This window comes from Rhinopithecus roxellana, chromosome 14, assembly GCF_007565055.1.
Source record: "Rhinopithecus roxellana isolate Shanxi Qingling chromosome 14, ASM756505v1, whole genome shotgun sequence".
Taxonomy (NCBI): Eukaryota; Metazoa; Chordata; class Mammalia; order Primates; family Cercopithecidae; genus Rhinopithecus; species Rhinopithecus roxellana.
This window is the reverse complement of record NC_044562.1, coordinates 90,473,089-90,496,372: the sequence shown is the minus strand read 5'-3', so window position 1 is coordinate 90,496,372 and position 23,284 is coordinate 90,473,089. Positions and strand designations below refer to the sequence as shown.

Genomic DNA, 23,284 nt, shown 5'->3' with positions numbered 1-23,284 from the left:
GGTGTCAACAGCAGTTCATTTTAAAGGCACTAACTAGAATTCACAATCCATAAAATGTGTCAAGAAATTTACGGCAATTTTCAGAGGTGACTTTAAGAACTTGGGGTTAAGAAAAAAAAGCACCTATGTGAGTCAGCCCTTTAAAACAAGACTAAAAAAGAGGGAAAAATTTTAAAGAAGTCCTCTAAACAGTGTTTTATTTTTGTTTGTTTTGAGACAGTCTTGCTCTGTTGCCCAGGCTGGAATGCAATAGTGTGATCATCACTCACTGTAGCTTCAACCTCTTGGGCGCAAGTGATCATCCTGCCTCAGCTTCCCGAGTGGCTGGAACCACAGGCATGTGCCACCACACCCAGCTAACTGTAATTTTTTGCAGAGACGAGGTCTCACTATGTTGCCCAGACTGGTCTCGAACTCCTGGGCTGAAGTGATCCTCCTACCCTGGCCTCCCAAAGTGTTGGGATTACAGGTGTGAGTTGCCATGCCTGGCCTTGTTTGTTTTTTTTGAGACAGGGTCTCACTCTGTTGTTCAGGCTGGAGTGCACAATCAGTTCACTGTCGCCTCCATCCTCATGATTCAGCCTCTTGAGTAGCAGGGATGGGCCATCATGCTTAGTTAACTTATTTTTTTTGTAGAGAGAGGGTCTCTGTTTTCTGCGCTGGCCTCCAACTCCTGGCCTCAAGCAATCTTTCACCTCAGCCTCCCAAAGTGTTGGGATTACAGGTGTGAGCCACTGTGCTCGGCCTGTATATTTAGTAATTCATCTGAAAAAGAAATCAATTTATACTTACATTTTGCAGTTATTATGCAACTGGCCAAAGAAAATATCATACTGTCTTCTAGGATCTAGGAAACAAAGCTAAGTTTAGAAAGTGTGAAAAATGTAAGGTAGCCTATATTAGGCCCTGCTAAAATAATCTACAGCATAAAATTAGTGTCAATGAAAAAAAAAGTATATTATTTCATTATGATGTTTTCATTAAAACAAAAAACCAAAATCTGTATAATGTGAATACCAACCTAAATACCACATTGCTTTTTAAAAATATTTTTAAAATTGATATACTATAGTTGTATGTATTTTCAGAGTACAAGTGATATTTCAGTACATGTATACAACATGTAATTATCAAATCAGGGTATTTGTTGTGAATATTACAAAATCTGTATAATGTGAATACCAACCTAAATACCACATTGCTTTTTAAAAATATTTTTAAAATTGATATACTACAGTTGTATGTATTTTCAGAGTACAAGTGATATTTTGGTACACATATACAACATCTAATGATCAAATTAGGGTATTTGTTGTGAATCTTACTAGTTCATGATATACTGTGGTAAATACTCAGTATTTACCAGTCCTATTTTTCTGGCTTAGCCTAGTAACCAGCAATGAAGCCTCAGAAATAGGACAGAAGATCTCATCACTGTCCTGGAAGCTGAATTCAATTTCTGCACCAACATATACTAGACTACTTCTGGCTACAAGGACTTGCATGTGTAGAGTGGGGCAGAAGATTCCTACAATGAAGAGATGTGGCAATAACAACTAACCTCATTGGCCTGACAATACCACAAATGCAGTGGTATGCTGGCAGTATTGTGAACAAGCCACACTGCCACACCTGGTCAAGCAGGCAAAGTGATTTGGTCTAATACACCTAACACAAGTCCTTTTCCTCTTTTGTAATTCAAGAATTTTGGCTCAATTTAATAATATTAAATAATATACAGCTGCCTCAAAGAGCTAAATAATAGAGGCCAAGTACTTGTACTACCAATGATGTACAATAAAATATGTACGATGCAGCTGGGCACAGTGGCTCATGCCTGTAATCCTGGCACTTTGGGAGGCCAAGGTGGGCAGATCATGATGTCAAAGAGATAGAGACCATCCTGGCCAACATGGTGAAACTCCGTCTCTACTAAAAATACAAAAAAATTATCTGGGTGTGGTGGTGTGTGTCTGTAGTCCCAGCTACTCGGGAAGCTGAGGCAGGAGAATCGCTTGAACCCAGGAGGTGGAAGTTGCACTGCACTCCAGCCTGGCGACATAGCGAGACTCCATCTCAAAACAACAACAACAACAACAAAAACCCCCAAAAAACATGTATGGTGCTTCTTTTAAGCCACTGAACTCTAGGAAGGTATCTGGATTAAAGCGCATGAAAAGCACACTGTATATATGTGTGATTATTATCATTATTTTTTATAGATGGCGTCTTGCTATATTGCCCAAGTTGGCCTCGATCTCTTGGGTTCAAGTGATCCTCCCACCTCAGCCTCTCGAGTAGCTGGGACTACAGTCATGAGACACTGTGCCTGGCTCTGGCTTTTTTTTTTTAACCTGAAAAACATTCAACAATTATATCACCTGTTGGTCATTAAGGTTTCCATTTACTAAGGAGTCAATGAAAATATGTTGACTGAAGTTCCTTCCTTTTCGTTCTTTTATGATGTTCCTTAAAACAGACTCCAGTTGCATGAGGGCTTAGAGAAAAAAACAAAATAATTTTAGAATACAAGCATTAGTGGAGACTGAACTTTAAAAAAATAATTCTGCGCAATGTTAATACATGAAGAAGAAAACCTTCAAAGTTAGTAACCAACAACAAAGAAAGCTAATTTATATTTAAACTCATCTATTTTCCTCCTTCTTTTTGCCAAATTTAACATACATACAAAAACGTACATAAAGCATGTAAGTACAGTTTAAGGAATAATTATAAATCACCACCAACCACCCAGGTCAAGAAGTAGAGCAATGCCAGCACTTGACTTTTTCTTTTATTTTTGAGACAGAGTCTTGCTCTGTTGCCCAGGCTGCAGTGTAGTGGTGTAATCTTGGCTTACTGCAGCCTTGACTTCCCAGGCTCAGGTGATTCTCCCATCTCAGCCTCCCAAGTAGCTGGGACTACAGGCATGTTAACCACGCCCAGCTAATTTTTGTATTTTTGTCAGAGACGGGGTTTCACCATGTTGGCCAGGCTGGTCTCAAACTCCTGGGCTCAAGCAATCTATCCGCCTCAGCCTGAAAGTGCTGAGATTACAGGCATGAGCCACCACACCCGGCCTAATACCAGCACTTTAGAGGCCTCCAAACACATAAGCCTTTCTTCCCTGATATCATCCACCTTCCTTCTAAATTCTGTCTTAACTCCATTCCTTCTCCCAAATCAGGAATCACTTATTTATGGCTAGAGCAGATGAAAGATAATCAGAAAAGTAAATTTCTAAAAACCTAAAAGAGGCTGGGCACTGTGGCTCATGCCTGTAATCCCAGCACTTTGGGAGGCTGAGGCAGGTGAATCACGAGGTCAGGAATTCAAGACTAGCCTGGCCAAGATGGCAAAACCCCATCTCTACTAAAAATACAAAAATTAGCTGGGCTCAGTGGCAGGCGCCCGTAATCTCAGCTACCTGGGAGGCTGAGGCAGAAGAATTGCTTGAACCTGGGCAGCAGAGGTTGCAGTGAGCCAAGATCATGCCACTTCACTCCAGCCTGGGCAAAAGAATAAATAAATAAATATTTTATTTATCTCTAAATAAATAAATATATAAAATAAAAACCTAAAAGATATCAATAACTGATATCCAATGGCCCATAAAATTATACACAAATATGTTTCAGTCTTCACCTTACTTGACCTATCATATCACTGATGATGTTGATAACGTACTCTCCAAGAAACACTTTTTCATTTTCTTTCTTTTTTTTTTTTGAGACAAGAGTGTTCGCTGGATTGCACGGGCACAATCTCAGCCTACTGCAACCTCCACCTCCCAGACTCAAACGATTCTCCTGCCTCAGCCTCCCGAGTAACTGGGACTACAGGTGTGTGCCACCACACCCAGCTAATTTTTTGTATTTTTAGTAGAGACGGGGTTTCACCGTGTTAGCCAGGGTGGTCTCCATCTCCTGACCTCGTGATCCGCCCGCCTTGGCCTCCCAAAGTGCTGGGATTACAGGCATGAGCCACCGCGCCCAGCCAAGAAACACTTTTTCATGTGGTTCCCAGGACTCTATACTCCCCTAGATGCCACACTTCCTCCCACTTTACGGCTTGCTCATTCTGTCTCCTTTTTTGATTCCTTTTCAATCTCTTGAACTTCTCAGCAATGAAATGTTCAAGGACAGAGCTCAGTTTTGGGACCACTTTCCTTTTTCTATCTATATTCACTACCTGGTGATCTCTAATCTCAAGGTTTTCAATGCAATATATGTACCGCACACTTCCAAATCTGTATTTCTAGTCAGGACTTCTTTCTCTTCAGCTCCAGATTCATATTTCAAATCCTAATAACAAACTCAACCTCTGCACTTGGATGTCTGAAGCATACCAAACACTGAACTCTTGAGCTTTCCCCCAAATCCTGGATCTTCCCACAGTCTTCCCCATCTTATTTCCTGACAACCTCCTTTTGCAATTAGGCCAAAAACGTTGGCGTCTCTCTCTCCCTTATACCCTAATTCTAATCTGTCAGCCAATGTTGGTAGGTCTACCCTCAAAGTACCAAATTATTTTCTTACTCCTTTTTTTTTCCTTGTTCTTTATTTTCTGTTGCCTGCCACTTGGTCCAAGCCACATTATCTCTCAAGCCTGGTTTATTGCTGTAGCCCTCTAACTAGTTTCCCTGCTTTTGCTCTGGGCCCATACAGTCTTTCATACCAGTCAAAGTGATCCTTTTATAACATAACTCAGATTGTAACTCTGCTCAAAACCTGTCAGTGTCTTCCTATCTCATAGTAACAAGCTAGTCACACAATGGTCTGTAAGCCATACAAAACCCATTCCTGTCTCCAGTCTTTCTGACCTCATCTGCTCCTCTTCTCACTCACTTCACTCCAGCCATACTGGCCTTCCTGTTGTACTTCAAATATAGCAGGAAGAGTCCTACTTCAAGGACTCTGTAATTACTTTTCCTCTACATGGAATAGTTTTCCTTTGAACATCTGGATATCCACATGTTCTGCATGACTGGTTTCATCTCTTGCAAGTGTTACCTCAAAAGCCACCTCATCTTGAGGCCTTTCCTAATAATTACTTAAAATTGCAATCTCCCAACCCCCCACACTCCCTATCCCCTTCTGGTTTTATTTTTCCCTACAGCATTTTTCACCTTTTAATGTACTATTCAGTTTACTTATTTAGATTACTGTCTGTCTCTTCCCACTAGAATGTGGCGCCACAAGGGCAAGAAATTTTGTTTAGGTTCCTCAGCACCTAAAACATGCCAGGATATCATAAATCTACATTAAATATTTATAGAATTGAATCAATATAATACACATTAGTGATTAAAATGAGAAATTATTCCCAGGCACAGTGGCTCACGCCGGTAATCCCAACGCTTTGGGAAGCCAAGGTGGGAGGATCACTTGAGGTCAGGAGTTCGAGAGCAGCCTGAAAAACATGGTGAAACCCTGTCTCTATTAAAAATACAAATATTGGCCGGGCGCGGTGGCTCAAGCCTGTAATCCCAGCACTTTGGGAGGCCGAGAGGGGCGGATCACAAGGTCAGGAGATCGAGACCATCCTGGCTAATACGGTGAAACCCCGTCTCTACTAAAGAATACAAAAAACTAGCCAGGCGACGAGGCGGGCGCCTGTAGTCCCAGCTACTTGGGAGGCAGAGGCAGGAGAATGGCGTGAACCTGGGAGGCGGAGCTTGCAGTGAGCTGAGATCCGGCCACCGCACTCCAGCCTGGGCGACAGAGCCAGACTCCGTCTCAAAAAAAAAATAAATAAATAAATAAAAATAAAAAAAAAATAAAAATACAAATATTATCTGAGCATGGTGGCAGGCGCCTGTAATCCCAGCTACTTGGGAGGTTGAGGCCCAGGAATTGCTTGAACCTGGGAGACAGAGGTTGATCTCACCCAGCCTGGGCGATAGAGCGAGACAGTCTCAAAAAAAAAAAAAAAGAATTAAAATAAATTATTAACACTATAAAGAAGTTGTTCCCAGACTTTGCTACACATTAGAATCACCTGAGAAGTTTTTTCAACCAACAGTAAAGCACAAGTCACACCTCATATCAATTAAATCTGAATGTTTGATATTTTTAAAAAGATTTAATGTGTAGCAAAGTTTGGGAACCACTGTTGTACATTCTCAACCCTACAAGTACATTAGAATAATCTGGAGAGTCTTTTCAAAAACACCTGATGCCCACGGCACCCCAATCTCAGATTCTGAATAAACTGATCTAGGATAAGGTTTTGTGCTTTAAGTTATCCAACTGATTCTAATGTGCAAAGCAGGTTGGGAATTAAACAAAGGAAGCTCTGATCCAGTCATGGGATCCCATTTTTATAAATACTAGAACATAATCATTTCCAATAAAAGCTCAAATTTGATCTACGCCCATGTTGTAGCCCAAGGAACACATCATGCCAGATAGTTTACTTTTATTTAGAATCAAAGAATATACATTATTTTCATTTCATGTTAATTTAACCAATATTTCTGAAATACATGTTTTATCAAGGGGAATTAATCTAAATGCATTGATCAAGATAATCATAATGGTCATAAAAACCGGATAGCAGGAAATGTGTCAATTAAACTGGCGTTTTTTTTTCTTTTTTACTTCTGTTGGACCAAGAAAATCACCAAAACAGTAAGCTAATGAGGACAGGGATTTTTGTCTCCTGTGTCTCGCACCACTGCACTCCAGACTGAGTGACAGAGTGAGACTCTATCTCAAAAAACAAAACAACAACAACAACAAAAAACCAACATTAATTTTAAAAAAAGTATTAAAGCTTTATAATTATTCAACCACTGACAGAATACAGAACAAAAAAAAAAGGGAGAATAATTAATTTGGGGGCACTATATTACATTAAAATTGCTATTTTTCTGTGTAAATTGTGTAAAACTGAAATTGAAATCAATGCCAAACAACACTGAAAATATTTTTATTCAATGTTATAATAGCAAGAATCTTTTAGGTTGCTAAATTTTTTTTTTTTTTTTTTGAGATAGAGTCTCACTTTCTCACCAAGGTTGGGAGTACAGTGGCATGATCTCAGCTCACTGCAACTTCTGCCTCCAGGGTTCAAGTGGTTCTCATTCCTCAGCCTCTTGAGTAGCTGGGATTACAGGTGTGTGCTTCACCCAGCTAATATTTTTTTAGTAGAGGCAGGGTTTCACTATGTGGCCAGATTGGTCTCGAACTCCTGGCCTCAAGTGATCTGCCTACCTCAGCCTCCCAAAGTGCTGGGATTGCAGGTGTGAGCTACCACACGGGGCCTATGTTGCTAATTTTTTAAAATTTTTTGAGATGGGGTCTCTCACTACATTGCCCAGACTGGTCTCAATATCCTGAGCTGAAGTGATCCTCACATCTCAGCCTCCCAAGCAGCTGGGACCACAGGCATGTGCTACCATGGCCGCCGTTTTTAATAAATATCTGTAATATTTAATCATGTTGACATTTCCCTACTAATTCCTATAATGTTGAACCTTTAGTTTGTTCCTGGTTTTCTACTTGCAGAAACAGTACTGCAAAAATACCTTCATGAATATTCTCTTCTTTCATATAATTTCATCCATTATTTATGGTTCTTAGTATGCATTATTAAACTGCTTTCTTAAGATTGTAGCCTTATACTTTCCATTAATCCCGTAGAGTATACCAGCTCTACAGCACTCTCATTCTGCAGTCAGTGCTAGAGTTTCTTTTACTAACTTATTTTTCCTCACTTCTGTTAAAGAAAACTTTCATTGTAGAAAATGTAGGAAAAAAGCATAAAGAAAGAAAATATAGGCCGGGCACAGTGGCTCATGCCGGTAATCCCAGTACTTTGGGAGGCCACGGCAGGCGGATCGTGAGGTCAAGAGATTGAGACCATCCTGGCCAACAGGGTGAAACCCCGTCTCTAATAAAAACACAAAAATTAGCTGGGCGTGGTGGCACACACCTGTAGTCCCAGCTACTCAGGAGGCTGAGGCAGGAGAATCGCTTGAACCTGGGAGTCGGAGGTTGCTGTGAGCTGAGACAGCACCACTGCACTCCAGCCTGGCAACAGAGCAAGACACTGACTCAAAAAAAAAAAAAGAAAGAAAGAAAGAAAGAAAATATAAATGACGTTTAATCTCACTATTCAGAGATAACTTTATTAAAACTGTGGCACATTTATTTTTTGTCCTCACTAAAAATTAAGAGTGACCAAACTTACCATCTTCGTATTGTTTTTTCCGAGTTGTATTTTTATCAAGTGACCCATCTAGAAAGCCTTTTCCGATCTCAGACCAAACCTGAAAATAGGTAAGTATACATATCTATTAGCTAATAGGTAAAACTGCAAAAATTATAATATAGAGCAATGTAACCTAATAACTTAGGAACTTTTTTTTTTTTTTGAGTCAGTGTTCTGGCTCTGTCACCCAGGCTAGAGTGTGGATTGCAATGCACGATCATAGCTCACTGCAACCTCCACCTCCGAGGCTCAAGCCATCCTCCCACCTCAGCCTCCCAAGTAGCTGCGACTACAGGTGTGTGCCACCAATGCCAGCTAATTTTTCTATTTTTTGTAGAGACGGGTTTCACCATGTTTCCCAGGCTGGTCTTGAACTCCTGAGCTCAAGTGATCTTCTCGTCTCAACCCCAAAGTGTTGGGATTACAGGTGTGAGCCACCTACCCAGCAGTAACTCTTCTCACCAACAAATCTGATAATTAAGCTCTCCTTCTCAACTGGCTGCACAATCCTTTACTCCACAGTCTCAGAGGAGAGGGTACAAATATATTTTAATGACTTTAGTCAAGACACTTTCAAACTAATAAGAAGTGGAAAGTGAAAAATTCCTTTTCTCTAAAAGGAGTAGGGAGAAGAAAAAGGACACAGCAGTTGAGTCAATCCTCATTTTTTTTCCCCCACGAGACAGGGTCTCGCTGTGTTGCCTAGGCTGGAGTGTAGTGGCGTGATCTCCGCTCACTACAACTTCCACCTCCCTGGTTCAAGCAATTCTCCCAGCCTCAGCCTCCTGAGTAGCTGGGATTACAGGCGCCTGCCACCACATCCAGCTAATTTTTGCATTTTTTAGTAGAGATAGGGTTTCCAGACTGGTCTTGAACTCCTGACCTCAGGTGACCGCCTGCCTCAGCCTCCCAAAGTGCTGGGATTACATATGTGAGCCACTATGCCTGGCCCTCATTTTTGTATTATACTGGCATAAGTGTAAAAATAAAATTCACAGGTAATTACAAATTTGTTTCACCTGTAATATTGATAAACACTGGCTGAGGTAAAGAAAAAGGTTAAAATTTAGTCTGAGATTTGGATATGATAAGCAGTAGAATAGGCTTCCAAATATTCACAATTGGGTCATTAGCCCCTGAAAAAACTTTAACCTGATTTTAATTCAAAAGTTCTAAAAGAAGTTAGGGAAAGAACACAATACTTATTCATCAATGGCTAAATACTATTATTTGAAAAATAATAGATTTTAAAAAGCCCTCAATTCTTACCATAAATGAAAACATTTCAGATTACTTAAACGTAAAAAAATCAAACTTAAAACTACTGTAAAAATGAATAGTAGGCCGAGTGGAGTGGCTCACACCCATAACCCCAGCACTTTGGAGGCCAAGGCAGGCAGATTGCTTGGGCTAAGGAGTTCTAGAACATGGTGAAACCCTGTCTCTATGAAAAATACAAAAAATTAGCCAGGCGTGATGGTGAGCATCTGTGGTCCCAGCTACCCAGGAGGGTGAGGTGGAAGGATAGCTTGAGTCTGGGAGGTGGAGGCTGCAGTGAGCCGAGACTGTGGCACTGCAGCCTAAAAAAAAAAAAAAAAAAAAAAAAAAAAAAAAAAGAATAAAAACGTAAATATTTATATAAGATGCTTAAAGCTCAAAAGCAGTTTCTAAGCATGACAGAACACAAGGCACAAATCCACAATGAAAGAGTTAAATTGATTTAGCTACATAAAAACATTAGCATTTGTGATACTGAAAAAGTATCACAAAACTTTTATTTATTTACTATAAATAAATGTAAAAGGAAATGAAAACTGAGATTAAAAATAAAGAGCTGTTCTAGATTAGTAAGAAAATGAAACACATCAATAGAAATATAGGCAAAAGAGCCAGGTGGGCCTAAAACCCCAGCTATTTGGGAGGCTGAGGTCAGAGGATCCCTTGAGCCCAAAAGTTTGAGACAAGTCTGGGCAACATGGTGATACTGTGTCACAAAAAAGTAAATAAAATAACGAAGAAATATAGGTGGAGGACATTTAAAAAAATCCCATAAAAGGAACCCAAGTGTTTAACAGAAGTATAAAAATATGATTTTGGGTTTTTTGTTTTTAAGACAGGGTCTGGCTCTATCTCCAAGGCTGGAGTGCCTAGGCACAATCATGGCTCACTGCAACCTCCACCTCCTGGGCTCAAGCAATCCTCTGGCCTCAGTCTCACAAGTAGTTGGGACTACAAGAATGTACTACCACACCCAGCAAATTTATGTGCGTGGTTTTTTTTTGGCAAAGATAGGGTTTTGTCATGTTGCCCAGGCTGGTCTCAAACTCCTGGGCTCAAGTAATCCTCCTGCTTTGGTTTCCCAAAGTGCGAGGGTTACAGGGGTGAACCACTGCACCTAGGCAAAAAGATGTTTAACCTCGGCCAGGCACGGTGGCTCACACCTGTAATCCCAGCACTTTGGGAGGCCAAGGCGGGTGGATCATGAGGTCAGGAGATCGAGACCATCCTGGCTAACATGGTTAAACCCCATCTCTACTAAAAATACAAAAAAATTAGCCAGGTGTGGTGGCGGGCATCTGTAGTCCCAACTACTCGGGAGGCTAAGGCAGAATGGTGTGAACTTGGGAGGCGGAGCTTGCAGTGAGCCGAGATTGCGCTCTAGTCTGGGCCACAGAGCGATACTCTGTCTCAAAAAAAAAAAAATGTTTAACCTCACGAGTAATAAAATAATTACACAGGCCGGGCATGGAGGCTCACGCCTGTAATCCCAGCACTTTGGGAGGCTGAGGCAGGCAGATCACCTGAGGTCAGGAGTTCGCGACCAGCCTGGCCAAGATGGTGAAACCCCGTTCTCTATTAAAAAATATAAAAATTACCCGGGCATGGTGACAGGCACCTGTAATCCCAGCTACTCGGGAGGCTGAGACAGGAGAATCACTTGAACCCAGGAGCTGGAGGTTGCAGTGAGCCGAGATTGTGCCATTGCACTCCAGTCTGAGTGACAAGAGCAAGACTTCATCTTAAAAAAAAAAAAAAAAGAATTATACATTTCAGGCTGGGCACGGTGGCTCACGCCTGTAATCCCAGCACTTTGGGAGGCCGAGGCAGGTGGATTACTTAAGGTCAGGAGTTCGAGACCAGCTGGCCAACATGGTGAAACCCCATCTCTACTAAAGGTACAAAAATTAGCCGGGCGTGGTGGTGGGCACCAGTAATCCCAGCTACTGGGGAGGCTGAAGCAGGAGAATCGCTTTAACCCAGGAGGTGGAAGTTGCAGTGAGCCAAGATTGCACCATTGCATTCCAGCCTGGACAATAAGAGCGAAACTCCGTCTCAAAAAAAAAAAGAACTATATATTTCAATCATAAAATGTCATTTTTGGCTTATTGGATAGGCAAAAATTTTGTTTTTTGAGACAGGGTCTCACTCTATCATCCAGGCTGGAGTGCAGTGGTGTGATCCTCCTGGGCTCAAGTGATATTCCCACCTCAGTCTCCTGAGTAGCTGGGACTACAGGTGCGCATGCCACCACACTCTGCTAATTAAAAAAAAAAAAAAAAAAAAAAATTTGGAGACAGGGGTCTCACTGTGTTGCCCAGGCTGGTCTTGAACTTCTAGGCTCTTGCTTTGGCTTCCCAAAGTGCTGGGACTACAGGCACAAGCCACCGTACCTGGCCTAGAAAGGCAAATATTTAAGGACCAACAATTCTAAATGTTGTCAAAAGTACAGAGCAAGAGCACACTAATATTGGTGGAAAAATACTTGGGACAATATTTGCAGGGGACAGTTAGGACATACAATATGCAACTGAAGGAAAGATGTATGTTTTTTCACATTTTAACACCTGTGAAATCAGTATGCATCTTACAACTGATGACATCTCCCAATTGTTTTCATCTAAGTAGCAGTCATGATGCAGTCGTCATTGGCTCTGAATTCACAAATTGGTTATTATTCCTGGTGGCATGACTGGACAATGGCAATCCCTTGGTATTTCAGACACTAAAAGATCATTTCAGGGGTGGGCAGGAGGATAAGAAATCACTTAATGGAGGCCGGGCGCGGTGGCTCAAGCCTGTAATCCCAGCACTTTGGGAGGCCGAGACGGGCGGATCACGAGGTCAGGAGATCGAGACCATCCTGGCTAATACGGTGAAACCCCGTCTCTACTAAAAAATACAAAAAACTAGCCGGGCGACGAGGCGGGCGCCTGTAGTCCCAGCTACTGGGGAGGCTGAGACAGGAGAATGGCGTGAACCCGGGAGGCGGAGCTTGCAGTGAGCTGAGAGCTGGCCACTGCACTCCAGCCTGGGCGGCAGAGCAAGACTCCGTCTCAAAAAAAAAAAAAAAAAAGAAATCACTTAATGGGTACAATGTGCATTATTTGGGTGATGGATACACTAAAAGCCCTAACTTTAACACTACACAATCTATGCATGTAATAAAATTATATATATAAAACCCATAAATTTACACAAATAAAAAAAAATCTTTGAAAGCCCACTCTGGTGGCAAGGCTGTGGACATATGAAAAAAAAAAAAGAAAAAAATCATTTGAGGAAGAACAAGTCCTGTTTATAGTCTGAAAAGTTTCCTTTGACAGCTTTTCTTAATATTAAGAAAACATCAAATTCTTGCCAAAAATACATATTTTGAAACTACTCATGAAGTATCAGACAAACTCAAATTGAGGGATAGTCTACAAAATAACTGTCCTGTACTATCCAAAAATGTAAAGGTCTAGAAACTAAGAAAAGCTGAGGAACTGTTCCAGATTAGAGAGGTCTGATATCTAAAAGTACTGAGTGATCATGAATTGGGTCCTGGAATTGGAGGGGAAGAGGCTGAGAATCTACAAGATTATTATTGATACAACCAAAGAAACTTGATAACTATGTTGTCACTACATAAGAGAATATCCTTGCTCGCAGTAAACATCAACTGCAATATTTAGAGGAAAACAGGCAAAATGTTCAATTTACTCTCAAATGGTTTCAGGAAAGTGGGAGGAATGGATAGACAGATGGATAGATAGATATAGATAGAAGATGAATGATAAAAGCATGTGTGGCAAAATGTAAACAACTGCTGAAACTGGGTAAAGGATATATGGGAGGGAGGAAGTACCTTGTATTAACTGTAACTTTTCTGGAAGTTTGAAATTATATCTATTTTGAGGTTATAAGAAAAGAAAGGAAAGAAAAACACCACCAGCATAAAAATATGTAGGACAGATGCCAGCAACTGGAAGAAAATCCTAGAAACAGCGGTGAGATCACTCTTTTTTTTTTTCCCCCTTTTTTGAGATGGACTCTTGCTTTGTCGCCCAGGTTGGAGTACAGTGGTGCAATCTCAGCTCACTGCAACCTCTACCTCCCGGGTTCAGGTGGTTCTCCGCCTCAGCCTCCCGAGTAGCTGGGATTACAGGCTCCTGCCACCATGCCTGCAAATTTTTGTATTTTTTAGTAGAGACGGGGTTTCACCATCTTGGCCAGGCTGGTCTTGAACTGCTGACCTTGTGATTCACCTGCCTTGGCCTCCCAAAGTGCTGGGATTACAGGCATGAGCCACCACACCTGGCCAAGATCTTTCTTTTTTTTTTTTGAGACAAGAGTCTCACTCCATCACCCAGGGCTGACGTGCAGTGGCGCGGTCTTGGCTCACTATAATCTCTGCCACCTGGGTTCAGGCAATTCTTGTGCCTCAGCCTCCCAAGTAGCTGGAATTACAGGCGCAAGCCACCATGCCTGGCTAGTTTTTTTTTTATTTTCAGTAGAGATGGGGTTTTGCCACGTTGGCCAGGCTGGTCTCAAACTCTTGACCTCAAGTGATCTGCCTGCCTCAGCCTCCCAAAGTGCTGGGATTACAGGTGTGAGCCACTGTACCCAGCCAGCCAAGCCTTGTTCTTGATAGACAACAATCTGCATTATTAAACTACCCAGTATGATGAAATAATTGTTTAATTTATTATTATCATTTTTTAGAGACAAGGTCTCACTCTTGTCTCCCAAGCTGGAGTGCAGTGCTGCAGTCATAGCTCTCTTTAGCCTTGAACTCCTGGGTTCAAGTAATCCCTCCTGCCTCAGCCTCAGTAGCTGGGACAACAGGCACATGCCACCATGTGCATGTGCATGTGCATGTGCATGATGAAATAATAATTGTATTTATTTATTTATTTTATTTGAGACAGAGTCTTATTCTGTCACCCAGGCTGGAGTGCAGTGGCACAATCTTGGCTCACTGTGACCTCTACCTCCCAGGTTCAAGTGATTCTCATGGCTTAGCCTCCCAAGTAGCTGGGATTACAGGTGCACACCACCACACCCGGCTAATTTTTGTATTTTTAGTAGGGACAGGTTTTCACCATGTTGGGCAGGCTGGTCTTGAACTCCTGACTTCAGCCTCCCAAAGTGCTGGGATTACAGATGTGAGCCACGGCGCCCAGCCTGAAAGAATAATTTTAAATTTAGCCCCAGACTTACTGTGCCATGATTCTTCTGGAAGCGAATGACTTCCTGATCATTTTCAAATGTACTACCCATTACCATCTGTGTAACAGACTTCATAGCAAAACCAAGCATATGCTGGCTGAGGGGCACGTGCTGGGTCTCTGGGTAGGACAGCCATTTATCTAATAATTCTTCTGAAAGCTGAAAGAGAACAGAAAAGCACAATGATTACTATTTCTGCATACTAAATCTCAGAAAATGTTCCTAAGTAGATTCATTCAATAGCAAATACAGTTAAACTCTGTAACCGAAGTGAACATTCAGGTACAAATCTGTCAGACTGACACTAGCTCTATCTAAAATTGCATCCTCAGTGGTTCAGGTTCAGCTTCTGGCAAAGGGCTGATATGTAAAACAAAACAGAACCACTATCACAACAATAAAAACAGAAAATATAAATTAAAAACTCAAAGACAGAAAAACCTTAAACCCAATGGAAATTAAAAGACCATACTCTTGGTACCTAATTAAAAATAATGAAAAGTCTGCCACAGAATGCCTGTGACATAGTAATCAATAAATATATGAATATATATAAAAGTCCTAAACATACTTAAGTGACAGAAACCTCTCAGAGTCTCTTTGTCATTCCTTCCTTCACCAAATATTTATTAAATACCTATGGAATAAAAACAGAGTCTAGTGAAAAGATTATAAACAAGCTTTAGGCCGGGCACAGTGATTCATACCTGTAACCCTAGCACTTTGGGAGGCAAAGGTGGGTGGATCACCTGAGGTCAGGAGTTTGAGACCAGCCTGGTCAACATGGTGAAACCCTATCTCTACTAAAAATACAAAAATTAGCCGGGTGTGGTGGTACACACCTGTAATCCCAGCTACTCAGGTGGCTGAAGCAGGAGAATAGCTTGAATCTGGGAGATCAGGGCTGCAATAAGCCAAGATCACGCCATTGCACTCCAGCCTGAGCGAAAGAGCGAGACTCCATCTCAAGAAAAAATAAATAAATAAATAAATTTTTTAGATGTAATTAAGGATCTCTAATGAGATCATCCTGGATTTATGATAGAATCAAAATCCCTTATCTTTATATAAAATAAAGATGGAAGGAAAATTTAAGACATAGATACACATAGAAAGTAAAGAGCTCTGAAAGAAAGACATAGAAAATGAAGAATAATGAAATGTGGGTACATAACAAATGAATAATTAGTGTACAAAATCAAAGTATAAAGGTGGGAGAGAGAATATGGAGTTAGTAAGGCCCTGGCATTGTTGAGTAATTGGTAAAAGTTATCATTAACATTAGATTATAATAAGCCAAGAATGCCTATTATAATCTCTAGGGCAGCGGTTCTCAACCAGGGTGATTTTGTCTCCAAAGGACATTCAGAAATGTCTGGAGACATTTTTTGATTGTCACAACTGGAGTGAGGTGCTACTGGCATCTAGGTGTAAAAGCCACAGATGCTACTAAATATCCTATCATGCACAGGATAGCCCTCTACAATAAATAATCACAGGCCTAAGTTTGAATACTGCCAACAGTGAAAAGCCCTAAACAAATACTAAAATAGTTAAAATACATAACTAATAAGCTAACACAGAAAACAGAATACTCAAAAATATTTTATTGTTTCTAAAGAAGGCACGAAAGAGGCCAGGCGCAGTGGCTCACGCCTGTAATCCCAGCACTTTGGGAGGCTGAGGCGGGCAGATCACAAGGTCAGGAGATCAAGACCATCCTGGCTAACACGGTGAAAACCCACCTCTACTAAAAATACAAAAAATCAGCTGGGCATGGCGGGCGCCTGTAGTCCCAGCTACTCAGGAGGTTGAGGCAGGAGAACAGCGTGAACCCAGGAGGCGGAGCTTGCAGTGAGCTGAAACTATGCCACTGCACTCCAGCCTGGACGACAGAGCAAGACTCCGTCTCAAAAAAAACAAAAAACAAAACAAAACAAAACAAAAAAACTTGTATATGACAGAAATATAGAGGGAAATGTATAGACTTAAATTCACATATTGGGAGGGAAACGGCTGTTTATTAATGATCTAAGCAACTATCTCAAGAAAACTAGAAAAAGAATAGCAAATTAAAACCAATGAAAGTAGAAGGAAGGAAATAAACATAAGAGCATAAACAAAATTAGAAAACAAACATAATATATGGAGAAAAAAGTTGGTTCATGTAAAAAATTTTAATAAAATTGAAAGACATTGTATCAGTTACTGATTGCTCCTGTATTGCTCTCGACCTATAAATTCATTCTTTTTGCCTCGCTGTTAAAATAGACTAGCAGTTCTGGTACAGTGGTGTACATCTGTAATCCCAGCACTTTGAGGGGCTGAGGCGGGAGGATCACTTGAGGCCAGGAGTTTGAGACCAGACTTGGCAACATGGTGAGACCACCATCTCTTATTTAAAAATAAATAATAAAATAAAATAAAATAATATAAAAATCAACTTGGGTCCTTTACATATTTTTCCTTTGCCACCTGGCATGATGTTAAGCTTTCTCAGCATAAGGTGATAGAGAGACATTTGTAAGAAGAGTTTTGCTTCTTGGTTCCCATGCTTGTCATAGAGCAGGCCACTGTGATGTCTGAAGCTTTCCAGAGTCAGGGTCTTGCAGTGCACTGGAAAGCAGTCAGCAGCTTCCCCCATCAGCACTCCCCTTGGATGCTTTTGTAAGAGATGTCCTCCAACCCTGCAGTACCTCCTGCAGCATGGAGTGGCCAGCAGCTTGCCTTGCCAACTCCCCCAAAAAAGTTGTGCCTCAGGTGAGACACCTCTCCATGAACAGCTTTCCCCACCACACTAAAGGACAGCATACTAGAGGATAAATGTCCAACCAGGTCCAAAGGGCAGATTTCCAGCAAGTTTTGCTAATATGGCACCATAGCAACCCCTCTGCCATTCACAGCAGTTGTGGCTCCTCCAACAAGCCTGAATCTGAGTCCTGAGGAAGAGGGGTCTTCTTAGTGCCCTCTTTCTTGGCCCTGGGGTTTGTGACTGTTCCTTATATCTGCTATTCCTTTTTTTTTTTTTTTTTTAAAGAGACAAAGGAGCCCAGGAGCTACAGGATGCAGTGCGCAGTGATCATGCCACTGCACTCCAGTCCAGGCTGGAGTGATCACTGCACACTACATCCTGTAGCTCCTGGGCTCAAGGGATCCTCCCATCCTCCTGCCTTGCCTCCTGAGTAGCTGGAACTATATGCATGCACTACCACAACAGCTAATATATATTTTTTTAAATTTTTGTTTGTAGAGACAAAGTCTTGCCATTTTGCCCAGGATGGTCTTAAACTCCTGAACTCAACCTATCCTCCCACCTTGGCCTCTCCAAGTGCTGGGATTATAAGCATAAGTCACTGTGCCCAGGTGTATTCCTATATTCTTTAGAGTTCTCCTTAGAGTAGCCCCTATTAACTCTTCACATTTTTTATTTTTGTAGAGGTGGGGTCTCACTATGTTGCCCAGGTGGGTCTTGAGCTCCTGGGTTCAGGCAATCCTCCCACCTTGGCCTCCCACAGTGCTGGGATTACAGATGTAAGCCACCATGCTCAGTCTATAATTCTTTATATAAAACTTTCTCTGTTCAAATAGTTATATGCCTTCTCTCTCCCATTGGACCCACACTGATAAAGACCTCTGGAAACACTAATCAAGAAAAAAGAGAAAAAAAGAATAAGAAGGCCGGGCGCAGTGGCTCACGCCTGTAATCCCAGCACTTTGGGAGGCCGAGGCAGGAGGATCACGAGGTCAGGAGATCGAGACCATCCTGGCGAACATGGTGAAACCCCGTCTCTACTAAAAATACAAAAAAATTAGCCGGGCGTGGTGGCGGGCACCTGTAGCCCCAGCTACTGGGGAGGCTGAGGCAGGAGAATGGCGTGAACCCGGGAGGTGGAGCTCGCAGTGAGCCGAGATCGCGCCACTGCACTCCAGCCTGGGCGACAGCGTGAGACTCCATCTCAAAAAAAAAAAAAAAGAGAGACAGAAAGAGAGAGAGAAAGCACCATGAATCTTAAAGACATTAAATATATAATGGAATGTTTGGCAATAAAGCAGGAAAAGAAACTAAAAATCTTAAAGTCAGAAAAAAGGAAATAAATTATAATTAATCTCAGATACCAGCTGGGCTTGGTAGCCCATGCTAGTAATCCTAGTGCTTTGGGAGGCCAAGGACAGATGATGGCTTGAAGCCAGGAGTTCAAGGCCAGGGTGGGCAACAAAACAAGACCCTCTCTCTAGCAAAAATAAATTTTAAAAATTAGCTGGCCATGGTGGCACACACCTGTAATCCTAGCTACCTGGGAGGCTGAGGCTGGAGGATCACTTGAGCCCAGGTGTACTAAGGTATATTAAGCTATGACTGTGCCACTGCACTCCAGTAGGGTGACAAAGCAAGATCCTGTCTCTAAAAATTAAAAACAGGCCAGATGCGGTGGCTCACGCCTGTAATCCCAGCATTTTGGGAGGCCGCGGCGGGTGGATCACCTGAGGTCAGGAGTTCAAGACCAGCCTGGCCAACATGGTGAAACTTCGTCTCTAGTAAAAATATAAAAATTAGCCAGGCGTCATGGCACACACCTGTAGTTCCAGCTACTTGGAAGGCTGAGGCACAAGAACTTCTTGAACCCACGAGGTGGAGGTTGCGATGAGCCGAAATTGTGTCACTGCACTCCAGCCTGGATGACAGAGTGACACTGTCTCAAAAAATAAATAAATAGGCTGGGCGCAGTGGCTCACATCTGCAATCCCACCTTTTTGGGAGGCCGAGGCAGATGGATCACCTGAGGTCAAGAGTTCAAGACCAGCCTGACCAACATGGTGAAACCCTGTCTCTACTAAAAATATGAAAGTTAGCTGGGCGTTGTAGCGGGTGCCTGTAATGCCAGCTACTAAGGAGGCTGAGGCAGAAGAATCGCTTGAACTTGGGAGGTAGAAGTTGCAGTGAGCTCAGATAGTGCCACTGCACTCCAGTCTGGGTGACAGAGTGAGACTCTGTCTCAAAAAAAAAATAAAAAGATATGCCTGTAATCCCAGCACTTTCGGAGGCCGAGGCAGGCGAATCACGAGATCAGGAGTTCGAGACCAGCTTGGCCAACACGGTGAAAACACATCTCTACTAAAAATACAAAAATTAGCCAGGTTCAAGAGATTCTTCTGCCTCAGCCTCCCAAGTAGCTGGAACTACAGGCATGTGCCACCACACCTGGCTAATTTTTGTATTTTTTGTAGAGATGCAGTTTCACCATATTGGCCAGGCTGGTCTCAAACTCCTGACCTCGTGATCTGCCTGCCTTGGCCTCCCAAAGTGCTGGGATTACAGGCATAAGCCACTGCGCCTGGCCGCGACTGGGTAATTTATAAAGAAAGCATGGTGCCAGGTACCTACCTGGCTTCTGATGAGGCCTCAGGAAGCTTATAATCACTGCAGAAGGCAAAGGGGACGTAGCAGGTCACATGGCAAAAGCAGGAGCAAGAGAGAGGGGGGAAGGTGCCACACACTTTTAAACAACAAGATCGCATAAGAATTCACTATCGTGAGGATAGCACCAAGCCATGAGGACTCCACTCGCATGATCCAATCACCTTCCACCAAGCTCCACCTCCAATACTGGGGATTACAATTCAATATGAGATTTGCATAGGGACAAATAAACAAACTATATCACTGACTAATGCCTAAATTAAGTACCTGACTTGTGCTATGGGGTTGACAATATAAACCTAAAGTAAATTTCTCACATAAGGACACAGTCTATGAACCAAAACTTAAAAAACCACCATAATTTGCCTCTGAATGAGTAGGAGGAGAAAACAATGGTATATGGAACAACAGAAAAGATTGAAAGTTTGGAGAACAGAGCCTGTGATAAAAGATTAAGGAAGTCAGAATTACTTAGTTTGAGGCAGAGAAGACAAAATAATTAAGGCTTTTAACAATAATATTACTGAAAAGAAAAAGGTGCTTCTATCATGATTGAAAGCAAGGCAAACAGAAATGGGCAAAATTCCTGGAGATACACAATTAAATACGAAAGTATTCCTTACTGACAAATGTTGGGTATTTAAGCAGAACAGCAAGATTCTGACTGGTGAGTGCTTAAATAGAGGCAACATAACTGCCTCCAGGGAGGAAAATGCGAAGTAACAGGAACAGCTATGGCAAACAAAAAGCAGGCAGCCTGAAAGCTTCCAAGAATATGATGTGTGCACAACCAATACAGAACCTTGAGATACAAAACAGGAATGGTAACAATGAGAGATTGGGAATTTGGATGCACAAGCCTCCTGATAGCCCTGAGAATACTGGCTATCACAGTTACAGATGAAAGCTGGAAAATATAGAAGCTAATCAGCAGCAATCATAGATAAAGGAAGGTTTTGTTCAGTTTTAGAAGAAGTGTGCAGAGCAGAACACAATGTATTAATTAATGCTTATAGTGGACTGAGAAAGTCAGTCTCAAATCTTAAATGAAAAGTGTAGTTTCAGCTAGAACTTCCATATGGGAAAAATGGCATTTAACATTTACTAGCTGTATTTTTTTTTTAAACACGGGGTCCTGCTATGTTGCCCAGGCAGGGGTGCAGTGGCTATTTACAGACACAATTATCACTCACACTACCCTTGAACTCCTAGGCTGATGCGATCCTTCCTCCTGAGTAGTTGGGAATACAGGCATGTGCCACTATGCCCAGCTTCCAAATGTAATTTTTAAAAGTGGATACTGTAATAAAGGCCTATGAGGCACAGTGGCTCACACCTATAATCCTAGTGCTTCGGGAGTCTGAGGCAGGAGGATCACTTGACACCAGGATTTTAACAGTGGCATAGGAAACATAGTGCGACTCATAGTGCAAAACATAGTGCGAAACATAGATCTCTACACAAAAATACAAAAATTAGCTGGGCATGGTGGCACGTGCCTGTGGTCCTAGTTACTCAGGAGGCTGAGGCAGGAGGATCCCTTCAGCTCAGGAATTCAATGCTCCAGTAAGCTATAATTGTGCCACTGCACTTGAGCCCAGGCAACAGTGCAAGACCTTGACTGAGAAAAATAAAAAAAGATACCTGATTTACCCTAATGTGATTATTACACATTGTATGTGTGTATCAAAATATCTCATGTATCCCACAAATATATACACCTACTAAGCAACCCTAAGTAACCATATATATATATTTTTTTAGAGACGGAGTCATGTACTATATTGCCTGGGCTGGTGTGCAGTGGAGCGATCTCAGCTCGCTGCAACTCCGCCTCCTGGGTTCAAGCAATTCTTCTGCCTCAGCCTCCTGAGTAGCTGGGATTACAGGTGCCTGCCACCACTCCCGGCTAATTTTTTGTATTTTTAGTAGAGATGGGGTTTTAATAGAGACTGAGTTTCACTATGTTGGTCAGACTGGTCTTGAACTCCTGACTTCATGATCTGCTGGCGTCGGCCTCCCAAAGCGCTGGGATTATAGGCATGAGTCACTGCGACAGGCCAAAAAAAAATTTTTTTTTTTTTTTTTTTTTTTTTGAGACGGAGTCTCGCTCTGTCGCCCGGGCTGGAGTGCAGTGGCCGGATCTCAGCTCACTGCAAGCTCCGCCTCCCGGGTTTTACGCCATTCTCCTGCCTCAGCCTCCCGAGTAGCTGGGACTACAGGCACCCGCCACCTCGCCCGGCTAGTTTTTTGTATGTTTTAGTAGAGACGGGGTCTCACCATGTTAGCCAGGATGGTCTTGATCTCCTGACCTCGTGATCCGCCCGTCTCGGCCTCCCAAAGTGCTGGGATTACAGGCTTGAGCCACCGCGCCCGGCCCAAAAAAAATTTTTATTAAAGATACTTTTAAAGTTAATAAGGCATACTCTTAAGAGAACTACCAGGTATTTAAATACAAAAAAGCTTACAATGTGTAGTCAGAACATTTTCAGGAAGAATGAACACGGTTATAGAAGAGGGAAAGGAAAAAAACCCAAACTGACCAAATGGATTTTTCTTTTTCTTTCTTTTTGAGACAGGGTCTCACAGTCCCCTAGACTGGAGTGCAGTGGTGCAATCTTGGCTCACTGCAACCTCTGCCTCCCAGGCTCAAGCAATCCTCCCGCCTCAGACTCTTGATTAGCTGGGACCACAGGCATACGCCACCATGCCCAGCTAATTTTTTTTTTTTTTGTAGAGACAGGGTCTGGTCATGGGAGGCTGAGGTGGGTGGACTGCTTGAGGCCAGGAGTTTGAGACCAGCCTGGGCGACATGGTGAGACCCCATCTCTATGTGAAAAATTTTAAAAAGAAAAAAAGAAAAAAATCATCTTAATTTTATGTAAATATATCCAGTTGTTATGGAAGTTTAGAGATGGTACATGGAGGGAAGCATACTTAACTAAACTGGAGGCTGGAGTAGAAGTTAGCCAGGCAAGGCTGGGAAAAATGTTTCAGAGGAGAAAAAAGAAAGAACAGACCTATGGAAGTAACAGAGGAGTCAAAGAATTTAGGAATGTTAAGTTATCAGTATTCATTCACTGATGTAAGAAATATTAACTGAGGGCCTACTGTATAGTAAGAGCCAAGTTATACAGCAGTAATCAAAATAGAACA

The 23,284-nt window shown here is 42.1% G+C and overlaps 1 protein-coding gene across 3 annotated transcripts in view; it reads right to left on the bottom strand.

Annotated features, from left to right (window-relative positions):
- Positions 1 to 23,284, bottom strand: part of LOC104653583 (cytochrome P450 20A1) — a 60,207-nt gene that overhangs the window by 17,234 nt on the left and 19,689 nt on the right. For all 3 annotated transcript variants that reach the window (XM_010352613.2, XM_030916776.1, XM_030916774.1), the window contains 4 exons: positions 14,701 to 14,868; positions 8,197 to 8,275; positions 2,382 to 2,497; positions 793 to 847 (listed from right to left, as the gene is read on the bottom strand). In XM_010352613.2, coding sequence (XP_010350915.2) covers positions 793 to 847; positions 2,382 to 2,497; positions 8,197 to 8,275; positions 14,701 to 14,868 — 418 coding nt within the window. The remainder of the gene's footprint in view (positions 1 to 792; positions 848 to 2,381; positions 2,498 to 8,196; positions 8,276 to 14,700; positions 14,869 to 23,284) is intronic.